This window comes from Aulonocara sp. 'chitande type north' Nkhata Bay, linkage group LG3, assembly GCF_057382095.1.
Source record: "Aulonocara sp. 'chitande type north' Nkhata Bay isolate Kocher_YH1m ecotype deep benthic linkage group LG3, A_spYH_male_GT1.1, whole genome shotgun sequence".
In the NCBI taxonomy this organism is placed as follows: domain Eukaryota; kingdom Metazoa; phylum Chordata; class Actinopteri; order Cichliformes; family Cichlidae; genus Aulonocara; species Aulonocara sp. 'chitande type north' Nkhata Bay.
The window spans coordinates 70,418,187-70,438,209 of record NC_141346.1 but is presented as its reverse complement, the minus strand read 5'-3'; the positions used below and the strand labels follow the sequence as shown (position 1 = coordinate 70,438,209).

The 20,023-nt window shown below is 45.3% G+C and overlaps 1 protein-coding gene across 1 annotated transcript in view; it reads left to right on the top strand.

Moving 5' to 3' along the window:
- Positions 1–2,977, top strand: part of LOC147336895 (uncharacterized) — a 43,710-nt gene extending 40,733 nt beyond the window's left edge. The window contains exons 3-6 of the mRNA XM_086286240.1: positions 542–673; positions 1,094–1,360; positions 1,451–1,558; positions 1,876–2,977. Coding sequence (XP_086142366.1) covers positions 542–673; positions 1,094–1,360; positions 1,451–1,558; positions 1,876–2,568 — 1,200 coding nt within the window. The 3' untranslated portion in view covers positions 2,569–2,977. The remainder of the gene's footprint in view (positions 1–541; positions 674–1,093; positions 1,361–1,450; positions 1,559–1,875) is intronic.
- The last annotated feature ends 17,046 nt before the right edge of the window (positions 2,978–20,023 follow it).

The window sequence follows — 20,023 nt, the reverse complement described above, 5'->3', positions numbered from 1 at the left end:
TGACATATAAATACAAACATACAGGCACACACAGACACAAACATCCATTCCCACCCTCATGCTCTCATGTGCACTTCACACTCAACCGACGTGGAGACAAATATAAAGAGACACTGTATACGCGATCACACTCCCCAAGCGTACTCTACAAACCGGGTCTAGGTACCCTTGCCCCTGGAGGGGGGAACTGCACCCAGACCCAGGTGGTGTTACCCTTTTCCCTGCGGTGGGGAGAGGCAGACCGCCCCGACTCCGCAGCAGCAGGGAGGCCCCACACCCCAGACCGCAGCCGGACGGCCAACTCCTCCTAGCCCCCCCGCTCCAGCAGGCCGCAGAGAACGGGGGTGAGAGAATTATCTTTAACAGCAGGTTGGATGTAATGTGTTAGAACTACCAGCAGGTGGGGATAAGAGACCTTTAAGGTGTTTGGTGCCACGCTCCACCTTCAGGTTTAAAACTAGTGTTAATGGAGTTTGAAGGTTGAGTTTGTTCCACGACTGCATTTCACTCACTGCCTCTGTTTGTATCTCTGTCACTGCAGGACCAACATGGAGCCAGAAGTCAGCGCTCTCAGGAGGCCGACAAACCTCACAGAAGAAAGGGAGAGAAAAAACACACCTGTGACGAGTGTGGGAAGGATTTTACTGTGAGGGCTAAACTAAAACAGCATCAGGTCATCCACACTGGAGAGAGACCGTTCAGCTGTGACTTGTGTGGAAAGTCTTTTTCCTTGAAGGGTTCCCTAAAAAAACACCAACTCATCCACAGTGGAGTTAAAGCGTACAGCTGTGATCAGTGTGGCAGAGCTTTTACTCGCAGTAGCCACTTACAGAGTCATCTAGTTACCCACTCTGGAATTAAGCCATACAGCTGTGATCAGTGTGGCAGAGCTTTTACTCGCAGTAGTCACTTACAGAGTCATCTAGTTACCCACTCTGGAATTAAGGCATACAGCTGTGATCAGTGTGGCAGAGCTTTTACTCACAGTAGCAGCTTACAGAGTCATCTAGTTACCCACTCTGGAATTAAGGCATACAGCTGTGACGAGTGTGGGATGGAGTTTACTCTGAAGGCTTCACTAAAACAGCATCAGGTCATCCACACTGGAGAGAGACCGTTCAGCTGTGACTTGTGTGGGAAGTCTTTTTCCTTGAAGGGTTCCCTAAAAAAACACCAACTCATCCACAGTGGAGTTAAAGCGTACAGCTGTGATCAGTGTGGCAGAGCTTTTACTCGCAGTAGCAGCTTACAGAGTCATCTAGTTACCCACTCTGGAATTAAGGCATACAGCTGTGACATCTGTGGAAAAACTTTCAGCCAGAGAGGGAACCGAAATAAACACCTACGCATTCACACCAGACATGATGTGTACTGCTGTGAACAGTGTGGCAAATACTTTACAACAGACGCACACTTACAACGACACATGTTTACCCACACTGAGGAGAGACCTTATCAATGTGACCTGTGTGAGAAGACTTTTAAATCTCCACGTCACCTGAGAGAACACCAACAGATCCACACCAGAAAGAGACTCTACAAGTGCAGCTACTGTGAGGTATGTATTTATATTGTTATCTTGTCATTTTAGCCTGACTGTTTGGAACAACTCTGCTCATTAAACTGTGTTAGCATGTTAGCAATTCTACTGCATGGAAAAGCAGCTCTGAGTGATTATTCAGATTTTCCTTTCAGTTATGATTTTAGTATTACTGTAGTATTATGGTGGTAGTACTGTAGTTATTGCAGCCCAGTAAACTGAGTGTGTTAACTGAAACAGTCAAATGTAGTTGGACGTCTGCAGAGATGCTCTTTATTTCAGGCGACGTTCAGGATACAAGGACTGACTTACACTGTCTTTGTGTCTTTGTTTAGAAGCAGAGCGACACAGATGGATCCAGTTCTCAACCCTGTCATCACTGTGGTGGTGGGAAAGACTTTCTTTGTGACCTCTGTGGAAAAACTTTCAGTCGGCAAGCTGCCCTTAAAACACATCAACGTAGACACACTGGAGACAAACTGAAATACTGCAAAGAATGTGGGAGAAGCTTCACCACATCACATCACTTAAAACAACATGAACTGATTCACAGTGGGGTTAAAAAGCACCTCTGTGATCAGTGTGGGTCATCCTTCACCACTGCATGGAAGCTTAAATCACACAAACGAGTCCACACAGGAGAGAAACCACACAAGTGCAGACACTGTGACAGAAGCTTCTCACGGTCAGGTCATCGTAACATTCATGAACGAACACACATGGAAGGAAACTACAGCTGTGACCAGTGTGACAAGAGCTTCAGGAATCTCAGTTCATACTCTGCACACAAACGATCCCACGTTACTAATAAACTGTTTCACTGTTACCAATGTGCCCAAACATTCACCTCATTGTCTGCTCTGTGCAAACATCAGCGCGATCACTCAGGGCTGAAATCACTCCCATCACTGGATCACAGTGAATCTGAAGACACAGAAAGATCCTCTGGTTTCTGTGTCAGACTCAAAAAGCTTGAGATCAGGCTCCACAGAGTTCAGATAGAATCATTTAAACTTGTGTTGAACTGAACTGGTTGCTGGGCTGAACTTCTACATAATACAGATCTACATGGGATCTTCTTTTCTGTTGTTTTACTGAGTCAGTTTTGTCCTTTTTTCTCTGTCCTGGTTTTGCTCGTCTGTAAATGATTGAAACTCAGTCAAATAGTTCATTGTTCTCCAGCAAAACGTTTTGGAAACTCATGTTTAACCTTTAAAACTCTGACATGTTTTAGCACACAAGGCTTCATCGGGGAGTTCACTCATGATTGGACCATGAGAACAAAGGTTTTTAGTTCTTTCAAAGAGAGTCTTGGAGATGTTTGATGTTTCTGTTTTTCTGAAACCACCTGAAAGAAAAACTATTTTTCTTGCTTTATGTAGTGTGGAAGTTTTTAATGTTTCTTCATCTGTGATGTTCTTGAATGTGTTCACGTGAAGATGGTACAAATAAACTGTCCTTTCAGCTTTAGCTCCTAATTTATTCATTATTTATGGATGTAGCACAGCAGCCGTCTCTTGATTAACACATGGAGGGCTCGGGATCTGATGGTGTCGTCTCCCTAATTTGCCCACTCAGTAAATCTCACTCATGGCCAAGAAATTGAAATAAACCTTGTTTCCCTGCTGGATAGTGATCCACTGTAACTCGGCTCCTCCTTCCTGTTTAGGATTTCTGTGGCTGAAGTAAAATTCCCTCCATCTATCACTTATCCCAGCTAACCCAAAGTGAAATAAAGTTTTGCTGGTCTTAAAAAAGCATTACAATAATGGGCATTACCAATGCAAACTGAATGATACAGAAGATGAAAGAAGAGACTTTGATCAGTTAATAAAGCTCATGATCTTGATTCATTGTGGCTGCTACACAGATACTTCTGGGTCACTTCTCTCAGTTAGGAACCTTCCTCACCAAACTGACTGTTGGACCACACCCCTGGTTTCATGAGAAATTGTTTCAGCCATGATTTCTCTTCCTGTATTTCAGAGTAAAGACTGAAGTGACAAATGGAAGCATGTTTAAAAAACACAATGTGAGAGAGACGTTGAGGTCCTTAGAAGTTACCCTGGGTTTTTCTGTCACCCTGCTAGATGTTACACACCTTGTTATTGGACTGATTTCTACTGCTGGACTACTCCTGCGGAGAGTAACAATACTCTTACTAATTAGCTCCCTTTCACAGCTTTGGGGATATTTATTTTTGTGTTTGCAGCGCTGTGAGCCAGAACAGCGAGAGAAAAATCTGCAACAGCGACGAGCCGAATGCTTACGTGAATCGCAGCAGCTGCACATGTGCTACGCTGAATTAGAGGATATCTTTGCTCTGGATTTCTATTTCTACTTTTTCATTTCTATATGATTCTTCTTGCATCTAAACAAAGATGATTCAATTTGCTAAATGTTGATGGCTCTTCGTGCTCAGGTGTAAATGAGACGTAATATTTGCTCTTGGTTTGGTTCTCCTGTACAGAACCTTGCAGTACAACAGAAACCTAAAAACATTATTTTTAGTTGTTATTCTTAGTTGTTCTGCTGCCTAAATACCACAGGGTCTGATTATGAAGTTATTGAGCTGCACATACTTTACGACCTGCTTAAGTTCGAGGTCACAGGCGGAGGCCGGGCCGGGCGTGGGTGCAGCCCAGGCGGAGGCCGTGCCGGGCGTGGGTGCAGCCCAGGCGGAGGCCGGGCCGGGCGTGGGTGCAGCCGAGGCGGAGGCCGGGCCGGGCGTGGGTGCAGCCGAGGCTGAGGCCTGAGCAGTCGAAGTTGAAGCCTCCGGCTGGAGACAGGCTGGGCCAGCGGGTGCGGAAACCCCTTGGTGAGGAGCGGCCGGGCCAGCGGGTGCGGAAACCCCTGGCTGAGGAGCAGGAGAGCTCACAGCTGGCTCTGGGTGCTGTGGCTGCAGGTCCGGGAACTGAATGGGACGGTGGACAGGCGACTGGGAAACAGGCTGAACAGGAGCAGACTGAGCTACAGGTGAGTGGACAGGAGCAGACTGAGCTACGGGTGAGTGGACAGGAGCAGACTGAGCTACGGGTGAGTGGACAGGAGCAGACTGAGCTACAGGTGAGTGGACAGGAGCAGACTGAGCTACTGGTGAGTGGACAGGAGGAGACTGAGCTACAGGGGACTGGAGGGCAGGAGGAGACTGAGCTACAGGGGACTGCAGGGCAGGAGGAGACTGAACTACAGGAGGTGACTGGAGGACAGGAGGGGACTGAGCTAGAGGTGAGGGAACTGACTGGAGGGAAAGCTGAACAGCAGGTGAGGGAATTGACTGGAGTGGAGATGCTAAGGGAGGAACAGAGGCAGGCGTGGCTGACGACGGAGCTGAGGTTGGTGTGGCTGATGGCTGAGCTACAGACTGGGCTAGACAGGGAGATAAAGCTACAGCCTGGGCTAGTAAAGCTGGTGCCTGAGCAGGGGACACTTCAGCCAGCCTAACCAGGGATAAAGCTAGTGCGTGAAAGGCTGGATCAGGTGGTGGATGAAGTGGTGAAGTAGCAGCTGAACCGGTTAGCTCTGCCTCACCTCTAGGGGGGTCAGGCTGGGTTCTGGCTGCCCTCAGCCTGGGCGCTGGGACAGGCACGGGAGGTGGCTGGACACCAGTCACCCCCACCCGAGAAACAGGAGCGGGCGTGGAGGTAGACTGGGTCGCAGCTGCCCTCCTCCTGGGAGCTGGCACTGGAGTGGGTGTAGGCTGACTGATAGGAGTGGAAATAACGACTGGGTGAGTGAATCTGCTAAGTTTGTCAGGGATTATGCTGGTCCTTCTGCCACCACTATTTACAGTCTTTGAGGGAGCAGAGCAGAACAAATCTTCCCAGTCCACAGAATCCTCCAGGAGGGAAACATCCCATGAATGAGAGATGGGTTTATTATTGGGTTTACATGGAGAGTCAAATGAGGGTGGAAAACAGTCACTGGAACTCACCACCGGGAGTTGCTGGACTACAGATACCATGGCAGTGCCAGGATTGTGAGTGATTGCTGAAAATGTTGTAATGTACTCACTCGCTTTTTATTATTATTTGTAAATATGTGTACAAATGGTTGGTTTTTTGTACTGTTTTTATCAATAAATGTCAGCAACAAAGGACCTACACCCATGTGTGTTGATTTCTCCCTAAGATGGCAAACTGAAACACTCCACTCCCCCACCCCCTCAATCACACACCCCCACTCCCCTCCCTCCAGAATTCCTAGTTAACAACCTAATATACATAGGAATGACTAGCCAATTTAGCTTTCACTTCCAGCATTTGACTGCTCTCCGGCTTTTAAAGGTAGAAACGCAAAATGATGGCTCCGCGGGGGTTTAAGTGCTAGGGAGTGTGGGGAGCCACAGCCCTGTCCTTTATGGTATCAAGCAGGTATGGAGGAGATCAAAACTCCAGACATCCAGATGCCCCCAGAACACAAGAGACCAAGGAAGACCCACAGAGGGGCAGCTGCGCCACTGTCCCAGTAAGAGCTAAGGAGAGTCCCAGATGAGGGCTCATTCAGCAGCCGCGGAGCAGAAGCCAGGGGGAGTTGCAGTGACGCGCCCGTGAGCTCCGCCGGCAGCCAGCTGTGCCTGAGTGACCGAGCCCCAGGCCCAGAGGCCGGGGGCACCCCACCTCCGAAATGGCCCGAACGAGCCCCAATAAGCGGCTGCCAAGGAGTGAGCCGGTGTGTACCCGGACGCCCACCCCCAGATACAAAGAACCACCAACGCACCGACACCTGAGGGAGTCCGCCACCGGCAGGGGAAGTGGTGGTGGGTGGAGATAGGCCTCCAAACCTTGGAAGGCCCGAGATGTTCCCAGAGAGGTGGCGTCTGATACCCAACCTGACATATAGACACAAACATACAGGCACACACAGATACAAACATCCATTCCCACCCTCATGCTCTCATGTGCACTTCACACTCAACCGACGTGGAGACAGACATAAAGAGACACTGTACACACGATCACACTCCCCAAGCGTACTCTACAAACCGGGTCTAGGTACCCTTGCCCCTGGAGGGGGGGAACTGCACCCAGACCCAGGTGGTGTTACCCTTTTCCCTGCGGTGGGGAGAGGCAGACCGCGCCGACCCCGCAGCAGCAGGGAGGCCCCACACCCCAGACCGCAGTCGGACGGCCAACTCCTCCTAGCCCCCCCGCTCCTGCAGGCCGCAGAGAACGGGGGTGAGAGAAGACTCCAAACCTCCCTCCACCCGCTCATTGTAGTATTGATGCATGTGTGTTCTAAGGTGCAATTAAAACCCAGGAGGGCATGGAGCTACCTGCCAGAGAGCAGCAGGTAAGCGCATAGTCCCTCCTGCTAGCCCTCAATGTCTACATGTATTTAAAATTGAGAGGTGGGCAATGATGGGTGAGGTGTACACCCTGATGGTAACTTGGACTCCGTGTATTGTGCCCACCCCCAAGATCCTATATGTATGTGTAATGAGGGTGTGAGTAATGTGAATGTCTAAGTTGTGGGATAAAATTGAGGCAGAGGCAGCCAGAAGGGGACAGAGGGGGGTAGCCTCCTCTGCACCCTGGTGACATACCCCTACTCCAAGGCCCTGCATGTGTGGGTGGTTGTGGTGGAGCGGGAGGAGGGAGGCAGCTGGAGATGGGGAGGGAAGGAAGGGAGGGGCAGGTGACCCCTCCCTGGGGCCAGCTCCCCCGCTGACCCCAGTAGGCACTCCCATACTCCGCGACCCGCCAGGGAAAAGGGGGCCCAGGCCCATCCAGACCGGGGCCCAGCGCAGCAGCGCCCCCCGGCCCCACAGAGCCCGGGACAGTCCACCCAACCCCACCACAGAGAAAACTGCACCCACCCCACCATCCACTCGTCTTCCAGACTACATGAGACAATAGACGCCCAGGCTGAGATCTTCCTCCACCTCTCCTGTATCTCCCCCTCCTGCAGAGAGTTCCTGAGGGGAGGAAAGCTCCTGCAAGGTGTGACAATCTCCCCCACCGGTTGAAGAGCCCCACAGGCGGCTCGACACACCGGCGGCACCCTGCGCCAGGGATGGGCCCCCATGCACCCACCCGCCCACAACCCCGGCAACACACAAACCAGGACCCAAGGCCCCGAGGCCCAGCCAGGGCCCCGGCCCAGAGATGGAGCGCCCCCAGACCCCCACGCCCATCCCGGACCCACCCAGGGGCAGACAGGCTACCAGGTCAGTAACCCACGTCCATCATCACAGACCCTCCCCTAGCCCCGCTGCACGCAGCCACGAGGAAATAGTCAGAAAAGAGCCCCCAACCGGACATGACCGCTACCCCGGGTTGAGCCCCCCAAGGAAGATGCCTCCGGGGAACCCCCCGACGCCCTAAGCCTGTCCCTGCCCCCACACCAATCACAACATTGAAGGCGGGACCAAACTATGACCCCCCACCCCCACTAGGTGATGGAGCCGATCAAAGGAGCCCAGAGCAATTGATCTGATGTGGTGGCCGAGGCTGTATCAAAACTAATGTAATCTAATAGATAATTTATATATTGGTTAGAATTAAGATTGTTTTTATTTTTCCAGTTCATGAGGACTGTTTTCTTGGCTATGCATAGGGCAGTGAAAACCATATGGGCTATATTCTTTTCTGAAGTGACATTATCTAAGCTGCCCAACAAACACACTAAGGGGGAAGTTGGAATGTTACATTTCAGACACTTTGATAAGTCTTCACATATCTCGTGCCAAAACTTCTGCACTGGTGGACAGAACCAAAGAGCGTGAATGTAATTGTCTGGTGTATTGTTTTGACAGTGTGAGCAGTTGTTGGAAGATGTAAAGCCCATCTTGAACATCCGATGACCTGTATAGTGCACTCTATGTAGTATTTTGTATTGTATTAATTGCAGACTGGGATTTTTAATCAATTTAAAAGTTTTTAAGCATACCTGAGACCAGAAGTTTTGGTCTAAACTGACTGATAAATCTGCTTCCCACTTTGCAGTAGGAAGGGATATTGATTCATCTAATTTAGAAAGTGTTCTGTATATTTTAGATAATAATTTGGGGGATTTAAGAGTAAGGAAATGTGCCGCACTTGGTGGTGTTTGTAATTCAACTTGACTGAGGTTAAATTTCTTTTTTATTATGGATTTAATTTGTTGATATTCTAAAAAAAATTTCTTGTTGATCCCATATTGTGCAACTAGTCTGTCAAATGGGATAAATTCTGTTCCCTCCAATATATGTTCTAAGTATTTAATTCCTTTACAACTCCATTCTGGGAAATTAATCATATTATTGTTTTGTAATATGTCAGGGTTGTTCCAGATAGGTGTACGTTTGCATGGGATTAGTGAAGACTCCGTTATTTTTAGAAACTCCCACCATGCTGTCAGAGAGGAGCTGATGTTGATACTTTTAAAGCATTCATGTCTTTTGATGTTTGAGCTAATAAATGGTAGGTCTGAAATTTCTAGATCCTTGCATAGTGCCTGTTCAACATCTAGCCAGGGCTCATCTAGGAAGGTATGTTTTGACCATTCTGAGATGAACTGAAGCCTGTTGGCTAAGAAGTATTGGTGAAAATTAGGCAGATCTAATCCTCCTCTATCCTTGGTTCTTTGTAGCGTTTTTAAGCTGATACGCGGGGGTTTATCTTTCCAAAGGAATTTGGAAATATATGAATCCAGAGATCTGAACCAATCTTGTGATGGTTTGTTAGGGATCATCAAAAATAAGTAATTTATTTTTGGCAAGATCATCATTTTTATAGTGGCGACCCTTCCCATGAGTGATATGGGTAAAGATTTCCATCTAGTCAGATCGCCTTCTACTTTCTTTAGAAGTGGGATGTGATTTAAGTTAGTTAAGTCTGAAAGCTTAGGAGAGACATTAATACCTAAATATTTAATATTTCCGGATTGCAGTGGGGCAGAGGAAGAATTATGGAAGGAGCAGTTAATGGGGAGAACTGTAGATTTTGGCCAGTTAATTGAATAATCTGAAACTCTTGAAAACCAGTTTATTAGAGTAATTACCTCAGAGAGGTTGGTTTGTGTGTTTTGCAGAAAAAGCAACACATCATCCGCATAGAGACTGATTTTATGTTCTATGTTCTTACATTTTATGCCCTTAATTGTTGTAGCCTGTCTAAATGCTGCTGCTAGAGGTTCGATAAAAATTGCAAAAAGTGAAGGGGAGAGTGGGCATCCCTGCCTGGTGCCCCTCAGGAGACAGAAGCTGGAGGATGTCTGGTCATTTGTTCTGATACGAGCTGTTGGGGAATTGTATAATATTCTTATCCAGTTTATAAAAGAGTTTCCGAAACCAAATTTGTGTAAAGTTGCGAATAAAAATTTCAAGTTAACTCTGTCAAATGCTTTTTCTGCATCTAGAGATAATATTATGGTTTCAACGTTTTTATTGTATGAGTAGTCTATTAAATTAAGTAATCTACGAGTGTTTGTTGAGGAGTGCCGACCTTTTATGAAACCAGTTTGGTCAGTATGAATTAAGAGGGGGGTCATTTTCTCTAATCTCTTTGAGAGAGCTTTGCAGATTATTTTAAGGTCTACATTTAAAAGAGAAATTGGACGATAGCTTGAGGGAAATAAAGGGTCTTTGCCTGGTTTTAGCAGGAGACTAATGTTGGCAGAGTTCATATTTGGTGGTAGTCTGCCATTTTCCTCGATTTCCTGCAACATTCCGTGGAATACTGGTGCCAGAATTGTCCAGAATTCTTTGTAGAATTCTGCAGGGAAGCCGTCTGGACCTGGAGCCTTATTATTGGGCATACTTATCAGGGCTTCTTGGAATTCACTTGGTGTCAGTGGCGAATCCAGTTCCATTGCTTGACTATCTAGTAATTTTGGGAGAGTTACGTTGTCAAGAAACCGATCAATTTCATTTTTAGATGGGTTTATTTGTGGTGAGTATAAAGTTTCATAGAAATCCCTAAAAATGTTGTTTATTCTTCCAGGGTCATATATTGTGTTCCCCGATAAATCTTTAGCAGCACATATAGTTGTTTTTTCTTTATTTATTTTTAACTGGTTAGCTAGAAATCGACCTGATTTGTTACTGTGTTCAAAATTCTGCAAGCAAAGTCTTTGTATAAGGAATTGTGTTTTTTTATTAATAGTTTCATTTAATTCTAGTTTTGTCTTGCATATTTTGTTCAATGTTTCCTGATCTTGGTTGCACGCGTAGGCTTCTTCTAGTGATTTGATGGTTTTTTCTAATTCCTGAATATTTTTGTTTTCTTCTTTCTTTTTATGTGATGAGAAAGAAATTATTTTACCTCTCATCACAGCTTTCCCTGCTTCCCATAGAACAGAAGCAGATATTCCGGGAGTGTCATTAAAGTCTAAATATGAAGTCCATTCCTTTTTAAAATATTTAAGAAAGTCTTCATCTTTAAGAAGTGATGTATTAAATCTCCAGTTTTTACTTAGCGTAGTATTATTCTTGTGCATTAGTTTTAAAGATACAGGAGCATGATCACTGACAGCTATAGGATGAATCTCAGTGTCTAAAATGTCACTCAGCAGTGAGCTGCTGACCAAAAAATAATCCAGACGAGAGTAAGAGTGATGAACATGCGAGAAAAAAGTATATTCCTTACTGTTGGGGTGAAGGGAGCGCCATGCATCGCGAAGGCCAAAGTCGCTCATATACTGTTTGATTATATTTGTGGATTGCCAATTGCGCTGAGTTCCTGTTGTGTTGAGCCTATCCATTTCTTCATTTAGTCCAAGGTTGAGGTCACCGCCAAGAATGAGTGCGCAATCGAGGTGTTCAGAGAGTGCACTAAAAAATCCGTGGAAGAATGAGGGTTCATCAACATTTGGACCATATATACTTACAATACATAGTTTTTTGTTCAATATTGATAGTTTAATAATTAGAAATCTACCCTCTGGATCTATAACTGTATCGAGTACTGTAAAATTAACATTTTTATGTATTAAAATTGCTACTCCCCGTTGTCTAGAATTATAACAGGCTGCAAACACGTTAGGAAACTCAGGTGTTTTAAGTTTGTTTAAACCTGTGACAGGTCTGTGAGTTTCTTGTAATAAAACAACATCTGCCTGTAGTTTTTTAAGCTGGTTAAATATCTTTAACCTCTTTCCTCTGGTGCCAGCTCCATTTACATTCCATGTGACAAGCCTCAGAATGCCCATAATTGTGTGTGTATGTCTAATGATGTACGCTGGGTGTTTTGTTTAGACAGGTGGAGAGAGTGTGGAAACATCCCTTGTTTGTAAATAGAAAGAGAGACAGAGAGAGAAAAAAAGTGTGGTGAGAGGCTCCATAAGTCTGACTATGTGTGAATATTCACTAATATGAACAAGCGTGGCTTGCTTATGTGTCCTGCAAGTCTGTGCGTGCTGTGAGGCTGTTGTGAATGTGCTGCCGTTGAGCTGATGTGTTTGCGTGATCGTGTTGTGAAAATATGGAGAAATAAAGGGTGTTGTTTGTAGGTGAGTGGGGAAGTAGGTGATCACAGCAGTGAAAGACAAGAGAAAGAAAGAAACCACATGAACTGTGAGCAACAACAACAAAAAAGAAACGAAACGGAAACATTCCAATTAAAGCAATGACGGAGGGTGACGGTGTTATATCTGCTATGACATCATATTGATATTACTAGGTTAAACAAATGTTAAAGGAAAAAGTGTGAGTGAATAAGAAAAGAGTGTAGCGGTTTCTTATCTGGAGTGCAGTCAGTATAACCACAGTGTGGTGCCGGGGTCGCGGTATAGCTGTCTGTCCACGTAGAGCCGGTCCACAGCGATGACAGCACGGGAGCCTTTCTGGATAAAGCTACGTCAAACTGGGAACAGGACCTTGCGTCGTTCCAGGATCTCTTTGGGGAACTGGTCGTTCACGCTGAAGTCCGTTCCTTTCAGCTCTCTGCCGCGACTCTTCACCTGTTCCTTCTGTTTGAATTGCCCGAATTTGGCCACAATAGGCCGTGGTCTCCCGGTCCGCGACCGAACGCCCCCCCCAAGCGATGTACTCTATCGAAGTTGATGTTCTTTACGGTGTCCTCCGGCAGCTTCAGGTGGATTTTGATGAAGCTTTTCACCGTTGCCTCCGCATCCTCTCCGGTAGATTCTGGAATACCAGAGAACACAAGATTATCTCTCATGCTACGGGCTTGTAGATCGATAACGGACTCTTTTATTTTTTTATTTTCAATGTTTAGCTGGGTCACGTTATCGGTGAGAGATTTGACCGACTCCCGTAGCGTGGCATTTTCACCGCCTCCCTCGGGCACTCATGTGTGATACAGAGTAATAAACCTGACTACATTTGCTACACTCTCTTTATTACCTGTTACTTTAAAATTCACACACTAATTATGTCTGCCCATCTCTCTAATGTGAAGGTCAAAGGTCAACATCCCAGTGACATAAGAGTAATCCCAAACCCCATCTCTGTGTTTGCCCTGTGATAGACTGGTGACCTGTCCATGGTTTTCCCAAACTTTTCCCCTGGATGGATAAATATTAACACTTTATATTAAGAATGCAAATCATATACACTCAACAAAAATATAAACGGAACACCTTTGTTACTGCTCCCATTCCCCATGGGATGGACGTAGAGACCTAAAATTCATACCAGATACACAATATAACCATCCCTCCCAAACAGTGGTCACAAATCAGTCCAAATGTGTGGTAGTGGGCACATCTGCCATATTGAGATAATCCATCCCACCTCACAGGTGTGCCACATCAGGATGCTGATCTGACATCATGAGTAGTGCACAGGTGTACCTCAGACTGCCCACAACAAAAGGCCACCCTGGAATGTGCAGTTTTGTCTCACAGCAAAATGCCACAGATGCCACAAGCAATGAGGGAGCGTGCAATTGGCATGCTGACAGCAGGAATGTCAACCAGATCTGTCGCCCGTGCATTGAATGTTCATTTCTCAACCATAAGCCGTCTCCACAGGCGTTTCAGAGAATATGGCAGCACATCCAACCGGCCTCACAACCGCAGACCTCGTGTAACCACACCAGCCCAGGACCTCCACATCCAGCAGGTTCACCTCCAAGATCGTCTGAGACCAGCCACCCAGACAGCTGCTGGAACAATTGGTTTGCACAACCAAACAATTTCTGCACAAACTGTCAGAAACCGTCTCAGGGACGCTCAACTGCATGCCCGTCGTCCTCATCGGGGTCTTGACCTGACTCCAGCTCGTCGCCGTAACAGACTTGTGTGGGCAAATGCTCACATTCGATGGCGTCTGGCACGTTGGAGAGGTGTGCGCTTCACGGATGAATCATGGTTCACGTTGTTCAGGGCAGATGGCAGCTGAGAATGTCCCAGTTCTTGCATGGCCAGCATACTCACCGGACATGTCACCCATTGAGCATGTTCGGGATGTGCTTGACCGGCGTATACGACAGCGTGTACCAGTTCCCACGAATATCCAACAACCTCGCACAGCCATTGAAGTGGAGTGGACCAACATTCCACAGGCCACAATTGACAATCTGATAGACTCCATGCGACGATGTGTTGACATCTACAGGAAGCGGTGTCTGAAAAGGGCTGGGAAAATCATCAAAGACCCCAGTCACCCATCACATGGACTCTTCACCCTCCTGCCCTCTGGGAGGCGCCACAGGAGCCTCCGGACTAAGACCACCAGGTACCGGAACAGCTTCTTCCCCACAGCTGTCAGACTCCTGAACTCTGCCTCCTGACATCTGACCCACGTTAAACTCATGGACTGAACATACACACCCCCACAATGGACAACTGCACCCTCAAACACGCAATAATAACATGGAGTGAACCACCACTCACAACCACCAGCACTTTATATAGCCTCTGTAGAAACTATCTACACCCTCACTTATCTTAACTGCACTACTGTATAGCTCTGTGTAAATAATCATTCTGTACATTCAATAATCTTTAATCCTACAACTGTTTACAACTTGCGTAGTTCCCATTTCTGTATAGCTGTATATCTCAGATTCCTGTAAAGTTATTTATTTCATATTCTGTATAGTTTTTCATATTTATATCCTGTTCATAGCCTGTGCATAGCTTGTACTCACTACAGCCTGTACATACTTAGTTATAGAATATTCACAACATACTTCATACCGTGTACATTATAACATACCATAATAGACCCATTTCTGAAATATACTTACATATCTATATTATTGCTAATATATATTGTAATATATCTATATCACTAAAGCACTTCTGGATGGATGCAAACTGCATTTCGTTGCCCTGTACCTGTGCATGTGCAATGACAATAAAGTTGAATTCTAATTCTAATTCTAATTCACTGCATGAGGCAAATGGTGGTCACACCAGATACTGACCGGTTCTGGGTCCCCAGACCCCCAATAGTGCAAAAAACTGCACATTCCAGGGTGGCCTTTTGTTGTGGGCAGTCTGAGGTACACCTGTGCACTACTCATGATGTCAGATCAGCATCCTGATGTGGCACACCTGTGAGGTGGGATGGATTATCTCAATATAGCAGATGTGCCCACTACCACACACAAATGTGTGGTAGTGGGCATCATTATTTTTTGACTTTTCAAGGCCAAAAATTCACTTTTCAAAAAAGTGAATGATGACCATTTGGTGAAGTAAATCCGTTGGGCATCGTTCTTCGTCTTTAGACAATAATTAAAATAATAATAATAAAAAGAGCTAAACGGGAGAGGCAAAAAAACTATATAATTATTTTCCTCCAATGACGACTTTTCACTTGCAGAAATGGTCCTGTGTGATTTCCAGGCTGTGATATAAAAACTAGTTCCTAATGGCAGCGACTCACTCAGTAAACATGTGTTTCCTTCACCAACCTCACACACAGATCCAATAAGATCAGGAAGTGGGCAGTATAGTACAATATGTGTTATTCTGTGCTGCACTGCCCAAACTAAAGATCTGCTGAAGTGTTGGAAATGATTCAGATGTTTATTTTGGACGATACAGCAGAAGATCAGACATGAAAGTGGAGATAACACAGAAGACCTGCAGCAAAGGTCAGAGGTCAGACTGGGCCCTGGATTCAACAATGAGCCAATGATCATCAAGCAGTGACTAAAGCAGAGCCCTGACGTTCTGACATTCATCACACAGTCAGAACAAATGTCTGCTGATGACTTCATCTCATGAAACGACTGATAGATGTCAGTTCATTGATCAGCTGAGCTGCTGATCTTCATCGTCACAGAAACATTCAGCTTGTTTCAATCAGTAAATAACTCCCACTACTCCCAGTTTGAACTGTTCCCACTCAAAATGCTGTGAGAACAATGATCATTGTAGAACTTCACAAACATCACGTGTTGTTTTCCACATGTAAGATCAGCAAACACACAGAAACTTCCTGTTGCCACACACGGCCTCTAAAATCTCTTCCACGCTTTCTGTCTGAAGTCCACTCTCTGTGTCGGATCCACAGGAAACAACAAGATCTTATTAACATGGTTTTCAATGTGTCTCCTTCCAAAAAGTCCAACCAATGAACAAATGTGTGTATTTGTGGAGGCCGAACAAAAGCATGACACATTTCTCTGTTTCTATAAACTGGAGTCAAACACAAACATGAAGAGTTTCACTGACAGACTCCAAAATGCCCCCACAGTGGATCAAAGGGAAATCCTACAGTGTGGCCAGAGACTCTTAATGGCTCCAACATCAACACATCCACAATGTTGGATCCAGTTCTGCCTCACAGAGTTACTAAGACACACCCTCTGCAGCATCACAACAGCTCCACCTGCTTCACCTGCCTCCTCAGCATCTGTACACCTGAAGAGAAAAGAAAGGCTCCAACAGCTCAAATCTACAAAGGATTCATGAAGTTTCATCCAACAATAACATGTTTGCCTTCCACAGTGTGCTGTTAGACACCACTGTACCTCTGCCATTTCAAAAAGAGCAGTTTGGGAACATTTTGGCTCCAAACACTTTGTGTTTAAGTTCTTTGTTTTCTTTGTGAAGCCGACAACATCTGGAGCTTTGTGACTCATAGAAACATCATTTTGTTCTTTAGATGACAGCAGATTGGGACTGAATAATCAATCACTATCAAACCAATAAAGACAAACATGCTGATTTTACAGGAACTTTGTTGGAGAAGCTGCAAAGACATGAAACTGGTGGAGATCCCAAACCAGTTGATAGTGCTGGTTATTCCAAATAAAGCTGTTTCCCTTTGAGATGAAATGACTTTGTGTCCTGATATATAATAAAGATGTTGTTGTTTTTGAGCCCCTGTATTAAAAGTAGTTTAAAGTCAGCTTGAGTTTGATGTCTTTATGTCAAAGCTGCTCATGATGTTGAGCTGCTGATGGAATAAAAACAATATAAAAGCATGTAGTCCAGACTTAAATGTAGCCTGTTGTTAGCTGAGGTCCACACACAGTGTTTGACAGTGTAAAGTGTGTGAAAGGGCTGCTGGTGGAGCTCACTAGGATGAGCAGGTGACCACGAGGTGGAGAGCAGCTGGCCTGGCTTTGACCCGGGCCACGCCCCCTTTCTCTCTGCTTTGCTGTCACTTATCTTCACTGCTCTGTCCAATAAAGCTGAAAAAGGCCCCGAATCAAAGAAATCTGCTGCAGCCTCTGAAATGTCTTCTGTTTCCTTCCCGACGGCTTTTTCACCGTCAGCCCATCAGACAGTCCAGCAGCATTTATGATGATGTCATGATGTTGAAGAGGCTGCTACGGTGGCCTCCCATGACCCCCAGCCTCATCACAGCTGAGATGCAGACATTTGAAAACATTCAGCAGACAACTGAATAACAGTCCAACACAACAGTCTGTGTGCAGACACACACTGACCTTTCATATAGTCAAACACAGCTGGTTGAGTCATTTCTCTGTGAGTCTAAAGTGAATCTAGTATTTGAAAGTCCACTTCCTGTATTTGTTGTTGAAGACTTCTTCAGCTTCTTCTCAAGGACATCAGCTGCTTGTTTGGCAGCAGAGGCAGTTAAGAAGCTTCCTGAAAAACACTGAACAGTGAGTTCACTGTGGCATATGACAGATTCAGCTTTCTGTGTGCAAATGTGTCTGTGTCGACCTTTCAAATGCTGTTGAATCCAAAACATCAGCAGCTCCTCGGCTGCTCACTTCATGCACTTCTGTCTGTGTGACAGTCCAATGACATCACAGCTGTTTCCAGCCCCAGTGTCTCAGGACTGGACACCTTTAAACATGTCGAGGATCAAACAGCGTCCAGCTAAACACACATGAAACTATCAGAGCTGACAATCATTCCAATAACATCTAATGGTTCATGTATGTAGACACAGGACTACAAGGAAATGGCTCTCAGCATCTGGCTGTGGGAACACATGAGTCCCTGTTTGTGTTCAGATTGTGTGCATGTTTTAGACGTGTGTCACATGTAGAAACACAACAATCCCACAATGACACACAGATGTGTTTGACACAGCTGTGCAGCTGTAAGTTGTTTCTAATGATTCATTGAAGCTCTTCTAACATTCTGGAGACGATCAGTACATGAATCTGTTCAACACGACAACAATTTGACTTCAGTGTGAACGTTTGCATTAAATAACCTTCTTCATCCAGCTGACAGCATCTTCATCCTATGATGTGAACAGTTCCTCCTGTTGATGACAAACCTCTGACAGAATCTGCTTGAGGAGCTTTTTCATGTGCAGCTCTCTGAGCTCAGGGCTGAGCTGCTGTTTCATCTTTAAGAGCTGCTGCCTCCTCGCCAGACTTGTTCTCCTCTTCTTCTCCTAATGACACCATTTCTGCTTCATATAAAATTCAATAAAGATGCTGACATGTATCTGTAGCAACAACATCATTGAATCTAGAACAACTGGAGCCAAACCAGTGGCTCTGCTGGGATCACTGGTGAGCCAACACTTCCTTGTTGATGCAGATTTCAGGGCTTCCTTTTGCTCCTCCGTTATAACTGTTCTCTCTTCTCAACACATGATGACACAAAGGAATCAGCAGTGACAAAGATGATGCTGAAGAGAAGCACACACTTCACACATATAACAGAGCAGTGCAGTTACACACACCTCTGCTCGACATCAGGCCTCAAACAAAGACACAAAACACTAACTTGACTCTAAACAGAAGAAACGAGCAGCTGTTTCTGTTCTGTGCTTATTTATATTTGACACACATGCTTCTCTTTGTGCAAACACACATCGCACTATAAGGGTAACCTCGCACACAATGATTGGACAGCACAGTGATGATGCTGGGAGATCCTATACGCAGCAACACAGAAACACTGAGAACTTTAAACAATGATGGAAAGTGTTATAAATGACTTGTTGGCCTCTGATCTGTCACAAACAGCTGAAACGTGTCTCTCATGAGTCACATGAAGGTTTTTGACAGAAAGGACAAAAAGTAGCTGCAGTCAGTTTGTGTCATTTTTATATTTATTCATCTGGGAGAAAAATCTGAGGGACATTAAAATGTGTTTTCAACAGAGACAAGAACATGAATATAACAGAACAGGTAAATGAACATGTTTCAAGTAAACAGCTGGACTGATCAGGTCCAAACACAGAGTGATAAACTTGTCAAACAGCTGTCATATCTTTATATAGAAGCTCTTTATAAATGCTGCTCACTGCAGTCTGTTTACTAATAATGTCAAAGTGTTAGAAACACAGAAACATCAGAATGGTCTTTGTTCACAGAAACCTGTCTGGGATCCTTTGTTGTTCTTTTGATGCAGAGTTACATTATAAATATAAAGAGTTATTTCAGAGTCTCATCAGTTTTCCTGCATGTCTTTATTTAACACATCAGCAGGGCTGAAGCTCTCATGTTAAACACACACTGATCTATGGACACGTTCATGTGTTTCTAACAGAACCAGGCTGTTATCAGCCTGCACTAACATTATGTCACACACACTGAATGTAACAGTGACAGTTTACATCATCACACAATCAGCTGTGATTGTTTCACTGTCATCAAACGAGTCAACAGGAAGTAGAATCAATAGAAACCAATCATTTACTGACAGCATGTCTGATGGAAATAAGTGCAGATTATGTATGAAGTCTAACTGCACACAGTAACTGTGTTACAATAAGGACTTAACAGCGCCCTCTGCTGGAGTGTTTCAGTACTGCGTTAACTAGAATACACCACCTCCTCCTCACACCACCTGCTACAGCTCTACTCTTCTATGACTACAGTCATCCACAGCACTGATGTGAGGTCACATGGTTCATATGTAAGGAGCACAGCTGACCTCAGGTCAGTTTAATGACTGTGAGCAGCAGCTGTGTTATTGTCACTGTGACAGGGAGACACTCTCAGACACAGCGCTCATGTCAGCTTGTTCTCATGCAGGAGGATCAGGAGCTCCATGTTTGTCTTTCTGTTTGAATCATGATGTGTTTGTGCCATCAGAGTCTGTCATGAGTACTCAGGGTTTCACAGCAGCTCTTCTGGATGCTGACGAGGACTCCAACCTCATGTTTCACCTCTCTGAGCTTCTGATGTCTGTGAACAC